Source organism: Asterias rubens, chromosome 13 (assembly GCF_902459465.1).
Source record: "Asterias rubens chromosome 13, eAstRub1.3, whole genome shotgun sequence".
In the NCBI taxonomy this organism is placed as follows: Eukaryota; Metazoa; Echinodermata; class Asteroidea; order Forcipulatida; family Asteriidae; genus Asterias; species Asterias rubens.
In genome coordinates, this window is record NC_047074.1 from 2,819,882 (window position 1) to 2,840,992 (window position 21,111).

General features: G+C 39.2%; 1 protein-coding gene across 1 annotated transcript in view; it reads left to right on the top strand.

Annotated features, from left to right (window-relative positions):
• The window catches only part of LOC117298289 (peripheral plasma membrane protein CASK-like), a 127,885-nt gene that overhangs the window by 30,903 nt on the left and 75,871 nt on the right, over positions 1 to 21,111 (top strand). The window contains exons 4-12 of the mRNA XM_033781443.1: positions 8,867 to 8,972; positions 11,508 to 11,585; positions 12,337 to 12,409; positions 13,990 to 14,092; positions 14,632 to 14,807; positions 15,322 to 15,444; positions 17,237 to 17,320; positions 18,229 to 18,334; positions 19,087 to 19,208. Of these exons, the coding sequence (XP_033637334.1) occupies positions 8,867 to 8,972; positions 11,508 to 11,585; positions 12,337 to 12,409; positions 13,990 to 14,092; positions 14,632 to 14,807; positions 15,322 to 15,444; positions 17,237 to 17,320; positions 18,229 to 18,334; positions 19,087 to 19,208 (971 nt within the window). The remainder of the gene's footprint in view (positions 1 to 8,866; positions 8,973 to 11,507; positions 11,586 to 12,336; positions 12,410 to 13,989; positions 14,093 to 14,631; positions 14,808 to 15,321; positions 15,445 to 17,236; positions 17,321 to 18,228; positions 18,335 to 19,086; positions 19,209 to 21,111) is intronic.

Below are 21,111 nucleotides of genomic sequence, written 5' to 3' on the forward strand. Positions count from 1 at the left end.
ATATCTTTCTACATAACTATATAGTACAATTTAGTACTTTAAAATGAATAGTTTCTCAAAACGCATTATATGTACTATCCTGCTGTTCTTCTTACCAAGTTTTTATTGCCATTAGTTTTTCACAGTAAAGTCATGGTCATTTTCAAATTTGTTATCATTGGTTTGTTTTCTCTGGAAACGTTGGCTCCAATTTGTTGGCTCCTATCCTTGAACCATTCTTTGGCTCCCCTTTTTTGGCTCCCATCAAAGTTTTTCACAAAGAAATCAATTGTGCGGTTACTTCCGGTCGGTAATGCACAGTTTATTTTTGACTCCAATTTTCTTGGCTCTTATGCTTTAGTTCCTTATTATTATTTGGCTCCAGTTCTTTAGCTCCAATTCTTTGGCTAACTGTAAAAGTTGTTAAAAAAAAAATAATAATAATAATAAATCAAGCTCAAACACAAAAATACGTTTACTTCAGGTCGGTAAAGCACAGTTTATTTTGTCGTGGCCTCGATGCGTTTCATCTCTCAGCAGCCCGAGCCGTCTAGGTTCGTGGGATTCATTACGATTCACCCCGAGGATTCTGCTTTGAATAATCAATTGACCTAGCTACCCAGAACCAAGTTGTAGGGTGCCGTTAGGAAGGGGGGGGGTAGGGTAGTCTTGTCTTGGATGTCTTGTCGAGGATCGATCTATAAAACTGCACTGACACTGTGCGAAGAATTCTCTCATAATGTAACAGTCTTGAGCAGTTATTGATAACAATAAAGTTGATTGAATCACTGGAATAACTCAGGCACGGTTGTCTAGCAAATTATAACCAAGATAATTTATAATTCTAAATCGCTGAGAAAAGGTTCGAGAAAATGTGGTTGCTGTTTCGCTTATCTGTAAGCGACAGAATTGCCAACTCTCCTTGATTCTGCAGGACGACCCCTATAAACCTGTATCGTGGAAACTTGTTTCTTATTATGTTGAATTTAATTCTAAAATATCTTCCTGATTGCTGTACAAAATCTGCCTGATTGCAAGATTCAAATGCAGGCAGCTCCATAGTGCTAGCCAGAGGGGGGTCTTGAGTGTCTTTTGGACGCTCTGTTTTGAATTTGGACACCCTGTTTTATCTGTCATTAATTAACATGTAAATGTGTTGTAAGTGAACAGATTGGACACCCAGTTTTTATAATATTTCCAACAAATTTGACACCCTTTTTACAAAATCCTAGCTAAACCCAAGGCAGCGCTGTAGTCCCCATAAAATTAGGCTACAGTGGTTAAAATTGCCCTTTAAAGCCATTGGACCCTTTCGGTACAGAAAAATAAATAAAAGTTCACAGATTTACAAATAACTTACAGGGTTTACAGAAGGTAGTGGTGAAAGACTTTTCTTGAAATATTATTCCATGAAATACTTTACTTTTTGAGAAAACAGTAAAACAATATCAATTCTCGATAGCGAGAATTACGGATTTATTTTAAACACATGTCATGACATGGCGAAACGCGCAGATACAAGGATGGGTTTTTCCGTTAGTTTCTCTCGACTCCGCTGACCGATTGAGCCTAAATTTTCACAGGTTTGTTTTTGATATAGAAGTTGTGATACACAAAGTGTGGGCCTTGGACAATACTGTTTACCGAAAGGGTCCAATGGCTTTAAATTGAGCAGCTTAAAGCACAAAATATTGCTTTAGAAATGTCTGCTAAAGGATGAGCAGAACACCAGTCACAGATGATACATGCATGGAATGGTATTTTGGCTGGTAACCATGCTCAAGTAAGCAAAATATTATTGTGCTTGGCTACTTTAAAGCTTTAAAAGCAGTTCTATGAAATAAGCCCTATGTCATGATGAATTACGTACAAATCACTTCTGCATTTCATGGCAAAGTCACTGCCTACTTTTCATGTGGAGGTCATTTGGGTTAACCAAACATGGATTTCTATTATTGCTAGCCAAGAAATTGGACTGATCAAAGCTGCACTTTGAAGTGGGACTCTATTTTTATTTGAGACTGCAAATATTCTTCAGTTTTTCCATATTTTATGTTAATTGGCGGCAGAGTTGATACTGAATTGGAATGATTGTAGTCAGAATCCTGTAATATAATAAGCGTGACTGATAATGGTGTTGAATAACCAATCATTTACATGTTGGTGTTACAAATTTATTTCAGCATTAGAAAGGTTTTACTAGGTAATATCCTGAACATAAACAAATTATGCTCAATAGTTGACTTTGACACTGAAAAATACCTTTGAACTCTAGACTTTTATTCTATTGAGCAAAGAAGAATACTTTGTGCAAGTATTGCATTCGTCAAATCTTTATCTATATCCGAAAAAATATTTCCACAGCACTAAAATGTTAGATCTGCATTGCCAATCAGTCGATTGATGCATAAAACGAATTAACTTTTTTCCTCAAAGACACAGTTTGATGACATTTTCACAGGATTCGAACTGCCTCTAGCCGCTGGGCTAGCACGGTGTTCTAGTTCGTGCTCTAGCAATGCATAGGTCTTAGGTTCGAAATCAGAAACATCAGAGCTTAACTAAAAGTCTGGCACTGTTAATTTTTCGGCTTGGCCTCTGGCTTTGACTCTATCCTACCTTTTTTTTTTACTAGTGTGCATTTTGCTTGGTGTTTCCAACAACATCAAACAGAGCCTGGAGACGGAGTCTAAGTTGAGGTTTTGAAAAAAAACCAAAAATCCCCTTAAATGAGCCGATAGCCATCCCCATACACCATACCTTGATGAAAGTATTGCAAAGTTGTAATGGTCCACATAGTGCAGTGCCTCATTGGATATTAGTATGTGGATTTATGGAACAACGATGCAATGCTGTCTGGCACCATCGCTGCAGTTCCTTTTCACTATAAATGATCCCAGTAATGTTACCCCCACAGTAGTGGCTTTTAAAAACACAAAAACAGGCCTTCAATTAACTGACAGTGCCCACGACAATTGCCGTGGTGCTCTGTGCTTTTGCTGTGGTGCCCTTAGCAACAATACAAATTTACATTTTCCCTCATAGTTTAAGAAGCGCCTCTTACCTGAGGAATATTCCTATGCACATATCCGTTGCAGGATAACAATACAAAATTGTACATGTGAGATGGTATTTTGACCGGTAACCCTGTTCTTGCAAAGCATAGTTATGTTGTGCTTATTTTTATATAGCTTCGTTTTGTGCTTAAAAGCAGGTCAACTTTAGAGCTGCTTTTAAAAGCTGACAAAACTACTCAAAAAGTTTCGGCTAAACAAACATTAGCAAGATACCAGTCACAGATTGTACATGAGAAATTGCATTTTGGCTGGTAACCATAATTTTGTGCATACATGTACATGTAGATACCTTTTGTGCTTAAGCAGCTGTAAGAAATTGGGCCCTGGTTTTTTAAAAACACCAAAAAGGGACATGTCCGTTGCATCATTGAGGAATGGTTGAATCGTGAAAGAGAAAAACTGTCAAACACAACGTGTGTACTCTCCTCCTGCATCACTTGATTATGCGGCAGGATGTGCCCTCTCTTGTCTCGACTATCATATCTGCATCACGAGTCAAGTTGTTGTACCTGAGGTCTTCGCTGACCTTCTTGGCACCAGGATATGTCTTTGATCTCTCAGCTATTGTTAGCCCCTCAGGCCCTCCTGTTTCTTTAAGTGCTTCTTCAAGATGCAGGTACAGTTTGCAGCCATTTCTGCACGCATCTTAAAGTATATGTGCACATTATGATGCTCTTGCATGTATGTGATCCACAGTCAAGGGATAGATAATGGATTTTTTTCCTTTTAAGGGATCCGTAGTCTACGATGTGTATGCAGGTTTTCTTTTCTGTCTCCTGACGATGACTAGAAACGTTGACTCGAAACGTTGAGACCATTTCAGAACTGACTCCGCGGCAGTACAGTTAATTACGATCCTATAAGCTAAGTAGTAGTCCAGTCTATTTTCTATACCATCCGCCCGGGTAATAGTTAAAAAACCGGACAGTTCTTTTCAGAACTGAGAAGTCTCCCGAACCTCTGATTATCTACTCCGCAGCAGTAGAATAAAGCAAGACATTTCTCTAAGAACAAACTCTACCTGGCAAGTAGATACACACATGGTGTTACCGCAAACCAAACATACATTGATACCTCACCATGGAATGCCTCAAATCCTATATACAGGTTTTCTTTGTCATTTTCAGCAAATAAGCGGCTGCCTTAAATGTTGCTTTTGAGGTAATTGAAAGCTCCTCAAAGTTGTTTTGTTTGATTTACCAAATTGAAGCTTTGAGGGTGGAAACAGAGAGATCAACAAAAATTTGAAAACATTGTTAAACAATGTTTTCAAATGGTTGCGTGTGATGTGAACGTTTGTTACAAGGAAATTTGTCCACCCAAGTTTTTCTCAACTGAACTGTCTTTTCAAAAGAAAGCAAAGCTACAAAAGTGATTGAAAACAAGCGCAGTGTAATGTACCTTATGAAATGAAAACGAATGCCAGATAACTTTTGTATCTAAAACCCTTTTGTAAAATCCTTTCAAACCACTGTTAGCATGTGTTAAAACATCAGTAAGTTTATCTCAAAACAAGGGGAAGTTCACAATTGAACTCATACAATTCTGCGCTCAGCATGTTTTTTGTAAAGATACCAAACCTCTCATTAAAAATATTTTTTGAAATCGCAGATGAAGACAAGCGCTTGAATCAATGAGGGGACCATCCTTCACTAAATATTTGCAGAAGGAAGTTTTGCAAGTGTGAAATCGTTTGTCAGTTGAGTCTGCCATATGCATTTCCCATCAGCTTCAGGAACGCTGCAAAGAGTAGAGAGAGAGAGTTTGGCATGATGACACGCTGGAACTATTTAGAATGTTGATTGCATATGTATGGAAATATCATTTGGCGTCGCTCTCCTGGAGTAATTCCATAACGAGATTGCCCACCCATGCTAACAGGATCACAAGATCTATCTTGAGTACAGGGCGCAATGGAATTCTAAGATTAGATCTAGAAGCTTGTAATCCCGCCATGAATATTAAATTAGGCGTAGACTCTACCTGCTATTGAAAGATACTTTGGAGTTTTTGGCGAGTTTTTTATTTACACTTGTGTACCTACTCCATGAGGTTTGAAATTGGAAATCAGCTTGAGAGTGTCTTTGATAATTATTATAGCTGTGAGATGGTCCTTGGGTGGGAATGGTTATATGCGAATGAAGCATACTTCAGAATTGTCTTATTTGGTGTCATCAAAGATATAAACAGAAAGGAAAGAGCCGTCAGGGTTTGCCCTTAACTTTTTCAGTGACTAGCCAGTAGGACCAGTGAGGTTGCCATTTCAATAGTCTGCGTCGTTTTCACTGGTCCACATCTTATGGTTTTCTTTCAACTGTCATTTTGCATGGTGCATGTAGCTCAGTTTGAAACCAGGGCCCAATTTCATAGCGCTGCTTAGCGGCCGATTTTGTGCTTACTGTGCAATTTCTATTTCATAGCGCTGCTAACCGTAAGCACACCGTAAGCTAACCGTACTGCACGAAAACAAATGACGTCACAATGCAAATCCACGGTAAGCACGCAATATGGCCGCCCAATTTTTCTGCTAACCTGTGACATACGCTAAGGCCTAAGCAAGTTTTTCTGCTACAGTAAGCACGCAAATTTGCTTACCGTTAAGCAGCGCTATGAAACTGGGCCCAGTGCAGGCAGTGGTGTACATTTAGCTTTTAGGAGACCTGTATGCTTTCTTTTTGGAAGGGCAAGGGCACCACAGCATATTCTCCTTGGTAAAGGAGGAAATAATTTCCTATGAGGAAATTGTAAATTTCTACTGTAGCATTTCAAGGGCAGCCGAAGGCAATGACCAGGGGGCATGGAGGCAATCGCCTTTGTTGCCTCGGTGAAGTAGCAGGCCTGCACTAGGACAGAATTTTGACTGGTCCTCAGAAGTGACAACTGGCATTTGGCCCGGGGACCACTGTTATAGGAGAATGCTGTTTGTTTACAAAACAGTGACCGTGGGTTTCCATTTCAATGGTGTCCACTAGACATTTGTGATGGCTCTCCAAATGTTTATGTCCGGCTTTGCAGTTGCCTATATTGTGATAGGTCAGGTTGGAGTCGTAACATAGTTTGGTTAATGTTTTGTTTGACCTTCCTTTGCTCCTCAGGTCTTCCATGGCAAAACAGCCCAACTCGAAAAATCTTGTAAAACATTATTTTGAGAAAAGCAAGTTGGGTCCGACAGAGATAAGTGGTTTTGCCATAACAACAGGACAAAAAGGGGCAGTACCGTGAAACTTTGAAATTAAAAATAAACCGTCAATCTACTAGAAACCAACATTGTCGAGTTTGACTTTTTGTCATGGAAGCGCCATAGTTGACAAGCACAGGGGCCAATTTCATAGAGCTGCTTAAGCAAAAAATTTTCTTAAGCACGAAAATAGCTCGCTTATTTTACACATGTATGTTACTGGCCAAAATTTCATGCCATATACATTGCTTATGACTAGTATTTAGCTGTTGTTTACTTAGCATAACAATTGAGTGGAGTCTTGGCCGGTAATCTGATTTTACTAAGAAATGAATTTTTTGCTTAAGCAAAATTTTGTGCTTAAGCAGCTCTATGAAACTGGGCCCAGGTTCTGTTTAGAACCAACTAAACATGACTCAAAAGAGATTAACACATGGTGCTACCGCAAACATGATGTGTGTGTCACTTCATAAAATGGAGTCTGCATACATTACCCGCACATGGTTTGTCATCTAAGCCGACTGCCAAAAATGGCCTAAACAGGATTTATTGAGGTGATGACGCCGCAGGAATTGGGTCACTATACCAATCCATTTATGGTCATTTTCCACCCTCTACCGTTTTTTTTCCTGCCATGAACTCGTAATGCTCTAATAAGTGTTGTATGCAGCTTGCTTTGATCTCATTTCACGCTGGTGCTGTGTATACAGTAGTTGTGTGGACATCAATTTGGATAGGCCTACATAGTACATGTATGCAAGCCTAGAATGTCGTTCTTGATTGGGCACAGCATTTTCCTTGGGTAGGGGGCACTTCTATTCTGAGGAAAATGTAAAATTGTATTGGAACTTTGCAGAGGGCACTACAGCAAAAGCATAGGGCACCACGGCAATGGGAGACTTTTGAGACGATGGCGGCAGTAGACATAACTGACCTTTTTTTGCGGCTCTGAGCGTGCGCGCACATGCTCAGTATTGCATGTGTAGGTTTGGGCACCCGCACTACTGGGATGAACTGTTAAAGCCATTGGACACTTTCTAAACAGAACAAAAATTTAAAAAGTTCACAGATTTACAAATAACTTACAGGAGTTTACAGAAGGTAATGGTGATAGACTTCTCTTGAAATATTATTCCATGAAATGCTTTGCTTTTTGAGAAAACATTAAAGCAATATCAATTCTCGATATTGAGAATAACGGATTTATTTCAAACACATGACATGACACGGCGACACGTGCAGAAACAAGGGTGGGTTTTTCCTGTTATTTTCTCCCGACTCCGATGACCGATTGAGCCTAAATTTTCACAGGTTTGTTATTTTATATATTAGTTGTGATACACAAAGTGTGGGCCTTTGGACAATACTGTTTACCGATGTTGTGCGATTGCTTTAAAAACGACCTTCCAAAAGTCTGTCACTGCTGTGCGTGTCTTAGGTTATTTTGACGCCTGTATAATGTATTTGATGTCAAGCTAGAATGAGCCTTGGTGCAATGCGATGGCATAGTGCCTTCCCTGCAGTGGCAGTGGCGTGGATTCGTGAACACACTCTGAGACATTCAAATCCGCTTCCTGACAGACCTTTTCTCCACGGTGTCTTTTTTTGAAGGGGTGCTTCCAATTTGAAAAGCAATGGCGGATATGATACATTATGCAGTTAGATCTAGCACTGTGCTACCGCTGTGCCTAAGGCCGTGTCCGAAACGACGACTTCGGCTACAGCTACGGCTAGATCAGCGCGTCTACCAGTGTTGAAGAATAGGCAGACGCGCGCGATCTAGCCGTAGCTGTAGCCGAAGTCGTCGTTTCGGACACGGCCTAACATACCATCGTGTACACTTTGCCTATACGGCAAGCATTGTACCTGCATTGCACAGCCATACTGTATGTTTCTTAAAGGATTTCAAAATGTCCATAGATGTACATTAAACTTACAGGGTTTGAAGATAATGATAGTGGAAAGCTTCCCTTCAAATATTACTTACTGAGGTGCTGTAGTTTTTCAGAAATGAGGTAAAAAAAAAAAATCGTGAAAATACGTTTGTAAATGATTAAAATAATTTTCGTCTCATGAGACGAAAATTATTTTCATGACATTGTTTTACTCATTTCCCAAAACCTACTGCACCTCAGCACGTAATATTTTCAGGGAAGCTTTCTATTATCATTATCTTCAAACTGTGTAAGTTTAGTGTAAATCTGTGGACATTGTGTTTTTTTGCCCTACAAAAGTTACATAGATCCTTTAATACTTTACAAAGACTGTTTTGAGGTGTGTGCACATGGTTTAGTGTTTCCAGTTTAAAGCAAAGTAAACCATTGTTTTTTTTTAACCAGTCGATTGTTTTAATCCTAAAGAAATATAGGTGTATATTATAAAACTTAAATTTCAAAGGGTGGTCACATTTTTTTACTGAAAATCCGGAGCGACATGACAATGCAGGAAGAATTCCCACACTAATCTTAATTTGTCTCTATTCAAACCTAAACTATTACAAAACTTTTATAACCAGTCAGTTTCCCTTGTAGTTTTATTACTTGATTAAAAAGCCGTGACTTATTTTTGCCTTGAATTATTATTAATATCAAAAACTAATGATAATTTTGATTTTTAATTTTTTTTTTTCTAGATCTGAAGAGAGAGGCGAGTATATGTCACATGTTAAAACACCCTCACATTGTGGAGTTATTGGAAACGTACAGCTCAGATGGACTACTCTACATGGTCTTTGAATAGTAAGTATTCACCCCCAGAGACTATAGGCCTACATGTATGTGATGGGCTCTGTGAAATAGACCGATCCAGTAGGCTCCGCCCGCGACGCACGTATGAGCAAGGAACACGTGGGGCTCTCCAATGCCTTTCTGCACAACTCTGCTGCGTGCGCCAAGCATACGCGCACGCATGTCGGACCTTACTGTCAGACCTTCATTGCGTTGTTATTGGTCAATACGCAATGGGGCGGAGCTTAGTGGATCGGTCTATTGAGTCACAGGGGGGACAATTTACACATTAGTTTTATACATGGCTAAACTGAGTATACAACAAGCTTCATTTTGACACATAATTTTTTGTTCTCAAAATTTATGACCTGAAAGACACTGGACACTATTGGGAATTTTTTAAAAGACTAGTCTTCACAGTTGATGTATCTCAACATATTCATAAAATAACAAACCTGTGAAAGTTTGAGCTCAATCGGTTGTTGAAGTTGCGAGATATTAATGAAAGAAATTTACTAATGATTTTTTACTCCCATAAATGGCCGACTGTGTTAGTTCGCGACGTATAATGAAAACCGTGCAATTTTGAGTGATACTTGTGTGGATAATTATATTCCACTTTGAAAACATCTTTCTAACCATATGCATTTCATAACAAACGGTTTCAAACGCTTTTTATAGACCAACTCGTTCGATCCAAGGCAACGTGTTCCTTTAACAGACGACCCATCTTAGCATTTTGTGAGAGAAACCATGCTATAGGTTTTCATACACAGAGGCAGGCATTCTGCTCTCAGTAAGTGAACCGTGTCGCTAGGCACGTTGCACTGACGTTGTGACTTGGTACTAAATTCAATTTGTCCATAGCATCAACTCCCCAATGGCAGACCCACCGAAGGGCATCTTGCACAATCAACCGAACGAGCCCCTAGAGATTTTCTGTTTTTCGTTCCATTATTTGACCCCAAATCAAAACATTGTTAAGTCCCCCCACTTATCTTATTAGTTTGTAGTTCCGCAATCCCTGGTCTGGAATTTAACCATGTAGGTAATTTCTCGTGGAGGTCACAGGGTCGCTGAGGCCAAGACCAAGAGCAGCAGTTGGCGTTCCTGGCCCTCGGGTCAATGGCAAGGTCCACAAAATTCTCAGCGGGATATTTGAGAGAAAATCAATTGCGTCCAGGGTAGAGAGATTTAAGACTTTTTGAATTCATTTTTTAATTTTATTTTTTATTTTTTATGTCGGCCTGGCAAAAGCAGGCATGTGAGACCTCCTCTTTCCAGCTGATTTTCTCTTTTCGGGTTTTGCTTTTCCTCTTTTTTTCCCTTCACTTTCTGTGTACAAAAGTATAGGAATATTATCTTTTCCTCTCTTTTTTTTCTTGCCCGGTTTTCTCTTTTCCTCTTTTTTTTTCATGGATAGTTACATGCCTGTAAAAGAAACAGCTGTATTTTTCTTCAGATACAAAAATTCCCTTGGTCTGGCTCTCTAGAACTAAAGATACTGCACCTGAAAGCTCCTTGAAGTCTTTTTCTAGAAGGATTATGACATCATTTCAAAAAACCCATTCCTGCCAACTGTTCAGATTTGCCTGGAATTGTCCAGATTTTTGACTCTTTTATCTGAATTCAGTTTTTCTTATGTCGGCCTGATGAAAGAAACAGATATATTTTTCTTCAGATAAAAATATTTCCTTTGTCTGGTTCTCTAGCACTGTTCCTAAAAGCTCATTGAATTTAATATAAAAAAAAGGTATACAAGGACTGAACGTGGAAATTCCATCATTAGAACATACCCATACCTGCCAACCCAGATTTTTCAGACTACAGGTTGCAACAAAAATCAGAACATTCCTATTTCTGACAAGAGGCAGCAATGAACAAGATCCAAATGTTCTGCAAAAGAGGGTGCCATTCGCTTGCGACAGTAGTGCTTTTCTTGCTGGATTCAATCCAATTACAGTCCAAGTCCAATTGGACTCACAAGCAAAAATTAGTAAATTATTAATAAATTGGTTGGTTTGTTTGTATACTGTAATTGTCTTTTGAACTGCCAATGAAAGTGTCCGGCGCTAAAGCCCATCAACTACATTTTGTGCAATCAAAAATGTAAGCTCACACACAAACCTTTGTATCAGAGGCTGCGGCAGACATAATATTCTTCCTACTTGAGCCTGATTTCGGACTTTTTGGACTTTTGAAAAAACATTACAAAATGTGATTAAAGGAACACGTTAAACATGTCTGGAATTAAATAACCATAAGCGCTTTGTGACACCCGGGCCAAATTTCTTAAAGCCTGTAAACACAAAACCTGCTAAGTACATGAAAATCTTGCAAAAACAGGTTACCAGCCAACATCCCATAAAGTTTACAATGTTATGACTGGTGCCCTACTCATTTGTTTGTTTACATGTTCATGTAGCAATGAAATTTGATGAGCAGCATTTTCTGCTAAATAGCTATATGAAATTTGGCTCTGTAGATCAAGCGCTTTTAGAAAACTAGTTAATATTATTTTTCTTACAGTGTTTGTGTTCCTTTCAGTATGGAGGGAGCTGATTTGTGTTTTGAGATTGTGAAACGAGCCAACTCTGGCTTCATATACAGTGAAGCTGTGTCTAGGTGAGTAGAGATAAAGACACTAGAAACTCGCTTAAAGGGTTTGTGTTTTGAGATTGTGAAACGAGCCAACTCTGGCTTCATTTACAGTGAAGTTGTGTCTAGGTGAGTTGAGATAAAGACACTTGCTTATTCGCTTTAGGGTTTGGGTACGTTTTGTACGACAAAAGAACACTATCATCCACGGATTTACATTAAATTAGCACAGTTTGAAGACAATGATGGTACAAAGCTTCCCTTAAAATATTTCTTTCTAAAGTTTGTGAGAAATTTTGAGTAAAACATTGTCCCGGAAATTATTTTAGCACATGAAACAGATGAACCCCCCTCAAGAAACAGTGCTACATGTACGTGGTTTCACTCTTCTTCTTTTTTTTTTAACTTGGTGAAATTATCCAAAACTTTATTACTTCATTAAAACAACAACAAAATTTCCAATTTTATTTTGTTAAAAATCACAAATCTTGGTCCAAGGGCCAAATTACATGTGACTGAACAAGTCAATATTTTAAAGATAGACTCAAAAAAACTTCTTTTATTTAAAATGTTAATAAAACAAGGGAGGTCCTTTATCATAAAATAAGGGAGTTCCCTTGGAAGGGGGTTCTTTCTCAAAATCACCAGCAGCAGTGCCTCTCACCAGTTTGTCGTGACCCCTTCCGGAGTCAAGTTCAAGGCCTGGTTATCTGTCTAAGTCGGAGTCTATCACTCTGTCGTCATGACAACAGTTTATCTTTTTGGTTCTGATTTGCAGTCACTACCTACGTCAGATCTTGGAAGCGCTACGCTACTGCCACGACAATGACATTATCCACAGAGATATCAAGGTAGTGTATCTAAAGTTCATCTTCACATCATCGGAGATTTCCGAGCGCTAGAAAAGTTTTGACCTGGCTAGAGGCATAAAGATGTAGATATCTCAATAATCAGATATCTGAAAATTGTGTAAAAAAAAATCCCTATTGTACTGGCAATTGAAGAAAATCTACCACAAGAGGGCGCTATTTACTTCAATCCACATTCTGAATCTCTATGCATGGAAGTGATGTGTACATGTGTATAATTATAATGCCTGTGCAAAGATCAGAGCCCAATTTCTGGGAGCTGCTTAAGCTGGAATTGTTTTTTAACACTTGCCTGCTTAGCAGAAATAAGCAGAATACCAGTCACAAATTCTACATGTGACATAGTCGTTGGGCTAGTAACCTTATTTTACTGTGCTTAGCTACTTCTGTGCTTAAGCAGCTCCATGAAATTGGGCCCCAAGAGTTTTTGTCTCTAAACCAAAGAGGTGCAAGATTAAAGACACTAGACACTATTGGTAATTGTCAAAGACCAGTCTTCTCACTTGGTGTACATGTATCTCAACATATGCATAAAAAAACAAACCTGTGAAAATTTGAGTTCAATTGGTCATCGATGTTGTGAGATAATAATGAAAGAAAAACCACCCTTGTCATACAAAGTTGTGTACTTTCAGATGCTTGATTTTGAGACCTCAAATTCTAATTTTGAGGTCTCTTAATCAATTTCGTGGAAAATTACTTCTTTCTCTAAAACTACGTTAATTCAGAGGGAGCCGTTTCTCACAATGTTTTATACCATCAACAGCTCCCCGTTACTCGTTACCAAGTAAGGTTTTATGCTAATAATTATTTTGAGTAATTACCAATAGTGTCCAGTGCCTTTAAGAACTTTGGCTGAAATATGAAATGTTCACTGGATGCCATCGTTCGATGCAACTACAGTATAGGAGACTATAGGTTAATTCAGAGGGAGCCGTTTCTCACAATGTTTTATACCATCAACAGCTCCCCGTTGTTCGTTACCAAGTAAGGTTTTATGCTAATAATTATTTTGAGTAATTACCAATAGTGTCCAGTGCTTATAAGAACTTTGGCTGAAATATGAAAAGTTCACTGGATGCCATCTTTCGATGCAACTATAGGAGACTGCTACCCATTTTTCATGATTTGGTTGTTGGTGTTCCTTTACGTGTCTGTTAAAGCCATTGGACACTATCGGTAAACAATATTGTCCAAGGCTCACACTTCGTGTACCACAACGTACAAAATAACAATCCTGTGAAAATTTAGGCTCAATCGGTCATCCGAGTCGGGAGAAAATAACGGGAAAACCCACCCTTGTTTCCGCACGTTTCGCCGTGTCATGACATGTGTTTAAAATAAATACGTAATTCTCGCTATCGAAAATTGATATTGTTTTAATGTTTTCTCACAAAGTAAAGCAGTTTCATGAAATAATATTTCAAGATAAGTCTTTCACCATTACCTTCTGTAAACACTGTAAATTATTTTTGTAAATCTGTGAATTTTTTTTTTTTTTTTTTTCTGTACCGAAAGTGTATAATGGCTTTAATACTTGTATATTAATTTGCCCTCCTCAGCCCCACTGTGTGCTGCTTGCAACCAAAGAGAACTCGGCACCAGTCAAGTTGGGAGGCTTTGGTATCGCTATCCAACTCCCAGAATCAGGACTCATAGCAGGAGGTAAGAGCAATAGACTCTGCAGAGCTAGCATGTATTAGAACACTGGGACCTGGAATAAATTGACATTCACAAGAGGGCGCAACTCTACACTTCTGGTGAAATGACTGAACTGTAGTAGTCAACAGAGGGCGCTGTCTAAGTGGCTTTTTATGCAACTTGACAGATGACATTGTTAGCAGATTGTTTGGGTTTTCTTTACGCAAAGATTGGTGACTTTATTGTGGACTATTGTAACAGCCAATGAAACATTTTAGTCATTTACTATCGAATTGAGGATCAATATTTTAAAAGAGTATGATGGTTTGAAAACTGAAAAATTTAGAAAGCAGATTTAGCTGTTGCAAACTTTTTGCCAACCAAATTGATCAATGATATTAGTGCGAAAAATAGTTAACTGTCTGACATTTCGACCTTAGCAGAGTCCTGATGTAAAGAAATTGCGATTCAGCACCTACATGTAACTGACAAATTTTATTCTAGTCATTGTGAAATCAATTAGCCTACCAGTTGTTTAAAGAATTGCTTGTTTCTTATCTTAGGTCGCATCGGGACACCTCACTTCATGGCCCCTGAGGTCGTAAAACGTGAGCCGTACGGCAAACCGATTGACATCTGGGGCTGTGGGGTCATGACCTTTATCCTCTTGAGCGGGTCACTGCCATTCTTTGGAACTAAGGAACATCTCTTCGACATGATAGTCAAAGGAAGATACTATGTAAGTAGTCTCTGTTCTCCACAGGGCCTGAATTTTAGGGGGGTGCTTTTGAGGAAAATTGTATATTAAAGTAGTTGAGGTGACACCCTCTGCCACATTATCTGGCATGGCACATATTTTGCCATGGCACATATTTTGAAGGGATAAAAAAAAACAATAATAATAATAATAACAACAAGAAAACCCAAGTTTCGAAAGTTTCGAGTTGAAACAAGATTCACAGAATGCTTTTTTTGTATTTGGTGTTCATCTTTGGTTTTTTGGGCATTCTAAATGAATGTATCTTTACGATTTTTTGTGAATTCAATCCTGTGACTCCCCTCCCCCCCCAAAAAAAAAAAACCCACTAAAAATATTAGAAAGAACAATTTTTTATCAGCCACACTTCACTTGTATCCTCTCAGATTTCTGGCGAATCGTCATGCAATTCATATTGGCCCAAAAGGCTCGTGCATGGAGGAGAGCCCTTCTATAGTTACCAAGGCTTACTGGTGATTGATTTTGTTTGTTGTAGATGAAGCCGAGGCAGTGGGACCATATCTCAGAACCAGCCAAGGATCTGATCCGACGAATGCTGCGCGTCGATCCAAGAGAAAGGATTACAGTTGAGGAAGCTCTGTCACATCCCTGGCTCATTGTAAGTCTTGTTACGAAAAACAACCCAACAACGTGCCCTAACCCTCAGGGGTCGAAATTACACAGGACTGCAGTAACCCTCACCGCAAACATCTTTTGCCAAACTCAAACCACATCTCTCATACCCACTTAAACCTCAACCTACAAAAAGTCTCCCTGATTATGGAAACGTTGTACTTGTACCAAGGCAGTGGACACTATTGGTAAATACTCAAAATAGATATAGGCATAAAACCTTACTTGGTAACGAATAATGGGGAGAGGTTGGTAGTTTTAAACATTGTGAGAAACAACTCCCTCTGAAGTAATAGTTTGTGAGAAAGAAGTAATTTTCCACGAGTTTGATTTCGAGACCTCAGGTTTAGAACTTGAGGTCTCGAAATCAACCATCTAAACGCACACAACTTCGTGTGACAAGGGTGTTTTTTCTTTCATTATTATCTGGCAACTTCGATGACCAATTGAGCTCAAACTTTCACAGGTTTGTTATTTTATGCATATGCTGAGATACACCAAGTGAGAAGACTGGTCTTTGACAATTACCAATAGTGTACAGAGTCTTTAAAGGAAACTTTTTGTAATTGTCGCAGACCAGTATCCTCAATTGGTGGACATCTTAACATATGCACACTTACGAAATTTGTGAAAATGTTGGCTCAATTGGTCATCGAAGTTGCAAGAGACTAATAAAAGAAAAACACCCCGGTTGCACACATTGTGCACTTTCAGATGCATAATAAACGGCTTCAGCTGAAGTCTTTTATTATTTTAGTGAAAAATTACCTCTTTCTCAAAAGCTACGTTACTTCAGAGGGAGGCGTTTCTCACAATGTTTTATACTGTCCACAGCTCTTTAATTATATTTGAGTACTTGCCAATAGTGTCCGGTGCCTTTAATAGGTTGATATATTTCACAATGTCTCTCTGATTGCAAGTACAAAATCTCCCTGATTGCAAAATGCAAATGTTGGCCTCTCTGATGTGTGTATTTGTTCAGTGATATTATGTGTACCATGAATCACACAGAGTGGCAGGGTTATTTTTTATAGGCCCAATGTTCAGATATTCATTATTCAATTTCCTTATGCACGCCCCAGTAAATGTATCCAACTGTCCAGACTCAGTTTACACAATGTTGTATCACCCCATAAACAATGCATAATTTGTTTATATTGGCCCAGTTTATGGGGTTTTATATGATGTAAATTGACCTATTGACTGAGGACAGCGATGTATGGTGTGACTGAGTTTAGGACTAGTCATTGCTGGGGTGAGGAGTGAACGAGACCGCATCAGAACTCCGATCTGAGGTGATTTGTCGTCTCCGGACCATTCAACCCCATAACCTCTTAGTTATACTTCCACCGTGCAAAGTTTCTAATCCTACAGTTTTATAATAGTTGTTAAATTTGCATCTTTATCCCCGATGCAAATTTAACATCTATTGTATAGTGTTAAGGTACCCGCTGCCACAACGTAGGATTCCAACTGCCTCTAGCTACCGGGCAATCTCGGTAGTCTAGTTGGTATGGACACTGCTCTAGAGTTGCAAGGGTCGTCGGTTCGAATCCCACCCCGAGTAATATACCTGTGATATTTTTTCACAGGACTCGGGGGAAAGTACTGAGTATACAGTGCTAACACACATTGGTGTATATGGGTAAAACACAAATTAATAATCCTACAGTTGTACTTTTACGTCCTTTTGGTTGGTAAACAGCTGCTTGAACTTTCTGATGTGGTTTGAACGCATTTTTTTGATGTTTTGTTTCAAATGTGTGTTTCTTCTTCAGGACAGAGACCGTGTCACTCCTAAAGTACATCTCCAGGAGTCTGTAGAAGAATTGAAAAGATTCAACGCTCGACGTAAACTCAAGGTACTGTGACTAAACACCCTCATACAGGGACAAGATTAACATACTGTGAACCGAATCATTTTTGAGTCAAACAAAGAAAAATGTAACAGAGCGCCATTTGAGTCGATTACATTGTACCTTTGGATTAGCGTGCCAGCACTCTACCAACTGAGTAATCTAGATCGATTGTTGTGGTCTTCCTTTTTGTGTTTGGACGGGTTGCCAGGCTGACTGGGCCCAACTTCATAGCGCTGCTTAACGGTCAGCAAATTTGCGTGCTTACTGTAGCAGAAAAATTTGCTTAAGCCTTAGCGTATTTCACAGGTTAGCAGAAACATTGGGCAGCCATATTGCGTGTTTACCGTGGATTTGCAATGTGACGTCATTTTATTTTGGTGTGGTAAGCACCGGAAGGTTAGCATGCCTTTTTGTGTGCTTGCGGTTAGCAGCGCTATGAAATAGAAATTTCACAGTAAGCACAAAATCGGCCGCTTATCAGCGCTATGAAATTGGGCCTTGGTGAGAAAAAAGTAGCTGTTATCGCGTGACGTGGCACATCTGTCCCGGCCGTTGCTCTCGACCTATAGGAATGAAGAAACTGTCTTATATACACAGGTCTAAGCTCGCGTGTCACGCCCATGTTTCAACACTTTTTACTGGTCATAAACAAAGGTTTATACACACCCACGTGACGCGCTCTTCACCAATAGGAATAGCGAAATTGTCTGAGGTAAAAACGTCCAAATCAGTTTAAACCATATTGGGATGATATTGAATGGAAATACAGTACATGTAGGAGGGTTGACTCTGTGTACTGTATTCAACACATTATCTCACAGTGTAGGCTAGTGTACATGAAAAGGTTCCATTTACTCAAATCCCAAATACTCAGTTCTGACTAGATGCTGACTTTTTCTCTATAATGACAGGGTGCTGTTTTAGCTGCTGTTGCGAGTTCAAAATTCACAAGTTTCTACAGCGACCCCAATACCAAACACATCACAGATTTCGCTGATGAGGACCCTACATCATCAGGTAAGAAACCCAATCATGAACACTTCAAAAAACAAACCTTCATGACTGTACTGTAAACAGCCAATTTAATTAAGTAATTATGGCTTCTTATGAAGCACTCATATCCGTCACTCAGTGACGCTCAAGGCACTTCAACATTCAGTATTTTCCTGCAAATATTTTGGTGCTGCGTACCGCAGTATTTCCCAACTACAGTCACCATACGAACTTCAAAACTTCAAAGTTCAATGCTCTATGTCAGGGTGGTCTAGTGTCTAGACTGCAGGTCTTGCAATCACAAGGTTGTGGGTTTGAATTCGTCCAAAGACAGGAGCCTTACATGTGGATTTGGCGTTTCAACCTGATTGCGCGGGGTTTCCCCCCCCCCCCCACATCTAAAACTTAACATTTCTTCTTGTTTTCTTCTCATTCATCATGTGCCATATCATTCATCCGCACAATAACTAAAAAGCATGCTAGGGAGATGTCCTTCTCTTCATCAGCTCCGAATGATCTGCCACAACATCTCAGGAAATCCATCTTCATTTCTCAGTTCAGAAAGAACTTGGAAACTTACATCTTCAACCATTAAGTTTCTTCTTTCACGTATGTGCTTTGTATCCTCGGGAAAAGACGCTTTAGCAAATTCCTCGTTATTATTATTTGTATTCTACTCATCTTGTTATAGGCGCTTATTCGTACTATTAGATGTGCAATGACAAAAAAATTCTAAACAAATAAAATAACAGGAGACAATCTTGTTATTTCCCCAGGTGCTGTTGCCCAGGTCTTGGACAGCTTGGAAGAGATCCAGTGTTTGACGGACTGTGACGAGAAAGATCTGGACTTTCTGCATGGTATCTTTGAGGACAATCAACTCCATTCACTGCTGAATGTAAGTCACTTTCTATCTCTTATCATTTGAATGAGTTTACGCTAGACTGTGCAAGTCCCTGAGCATATTTTAAACTTTTCAAAATGGAGTGTTCTTAAAGGCAGTGGACAATATTGGTAATTGTCAAAGACTAGCCTTCACAGTTGGTGTATCTCAACAAATGCATAAAATAACAAACCTGTGAAAATTTGAGCTCAACGAGATAATAATGAAAGAAAAAATACCCATGTCACACGAAGTTGTGTGCGTTTCGATTTCGAGACCAAGTTCTAAACTTCGTGGGAAATAACTTCTTTCTCGAAGACTATGGCACTTCAGAGGGAGCCATTTCTCACAATGTTTTATACCATCAACCTCTCCCCATTACTCGTTACCAAGTAAGGTTTTACGCTAATAATTATTTTGAGTAATTACCAATAGTGTCCACTGCCGTTAAAAGCCTACAGTTCCCATGTAAATTCCTTTTTAGGGGCCTACCATTTCCACATATCAGCCCGTGAGTGTGAGCTCTTTCATGGCCAACAAAAGGGGGTACTTTACACAATAGAACAAAGCTGTATACATGTAGCATGTACCCCACAAGGTTTTATGTTGTAGAAAAGGGACAATAAAACAGCAATGGAAGTTCCCCCGTAACTGGCATGTCTATATGTAAGGGGCTGTGTGTGTGCATTCATAGTCAAGATGATTAGTCAAGAAAGACTTGACATACATGAACCAACTTCAAACGTGGTGTGCGGATTAGTTTGTGGACCCCTTAAAGACCATTGTTTGTGGAATCCCTAAGTCCAAGTGATAACCTAAGAAAGATTTGCTCATGTATATCGAAATGCTGTGTTTTATTAGTTTTGGATCCCCCCAGAAGCCTGTTATTGGACCAGGTGAAATGTCCACTAATGGACTAACTTGCAGGGCATTTGTGTTCAACAAACAAAAATATTACAACGTTTTTCAAAATGTATTTGTAAAACCTCCCTTGGGAGGTATGCCGTGATATCTTGAGGATGGCAATAGAGGGCGCTATACACATTCAATGTGATGATTCGGAATGGTTCAAATTGTTCAATAGAGGGCGCTACATGCACAATCTATGGTGACTTTACTGAAAATAACATGTAGGACTTGTCTCCTTGCCTACAAAAACAATGACCATTCCTGTGCATTTCCTCACAGGCAAGATCATAAATGCCACACTTGTCATATAGGAAAAGTAGCATATTTTTGTATTGTAATTTACTTTTCTTAAATCAAGAATTGACACAATTAAAGCTGAACAAGTTTTGAGATGTGACCCCTTTCAACACATCAAATATCGAGACAATTTCTATAAAGAGATTTGTTTTTTGTCACCTGTTGAACTGTGTGTACAAATTGTGCCTGCAGGAAGACCGGGCTCGATGGGTCTTTTCTAAACCTGTGATGTGACATACGTGACAGGTCACATTGTTTTGTTGATTTTGCTCATGCTAGTCACCTGACAATAATAACTAGTTCTTATAATAACAGCACATTTTACAATAATGTATCAATGCGCTTTATATTAGTGCCCTGGTCATTGGTCCAAAAACATTCATATAATCTTTCCAGTCTTTCTGGGGGAGCGTACAGCCCCGGGCTGTCGCAGCACTCCAAAGGTTTGTTCAAACACAATAGCCCTTATAATTCACACGATGTCATATCAGTAGGGTGCCCTCGTCAGGAGGTTAAAACGATGTTATTAATTTTTGGTTTTTTTTTTACCCAAGATACACCGGTGTGTGTTAGCACTGTATACTCGGTACGTTCCGGACTCCTGTGAAAAAATATCACAGGCATGTTACTCGGGTGGGATTCGAACCCACGACCCTTGCAATTCTAGAGCAGTGTCTTACCAACTAGACTACCGAGGTTGCCCGGTAGCTAG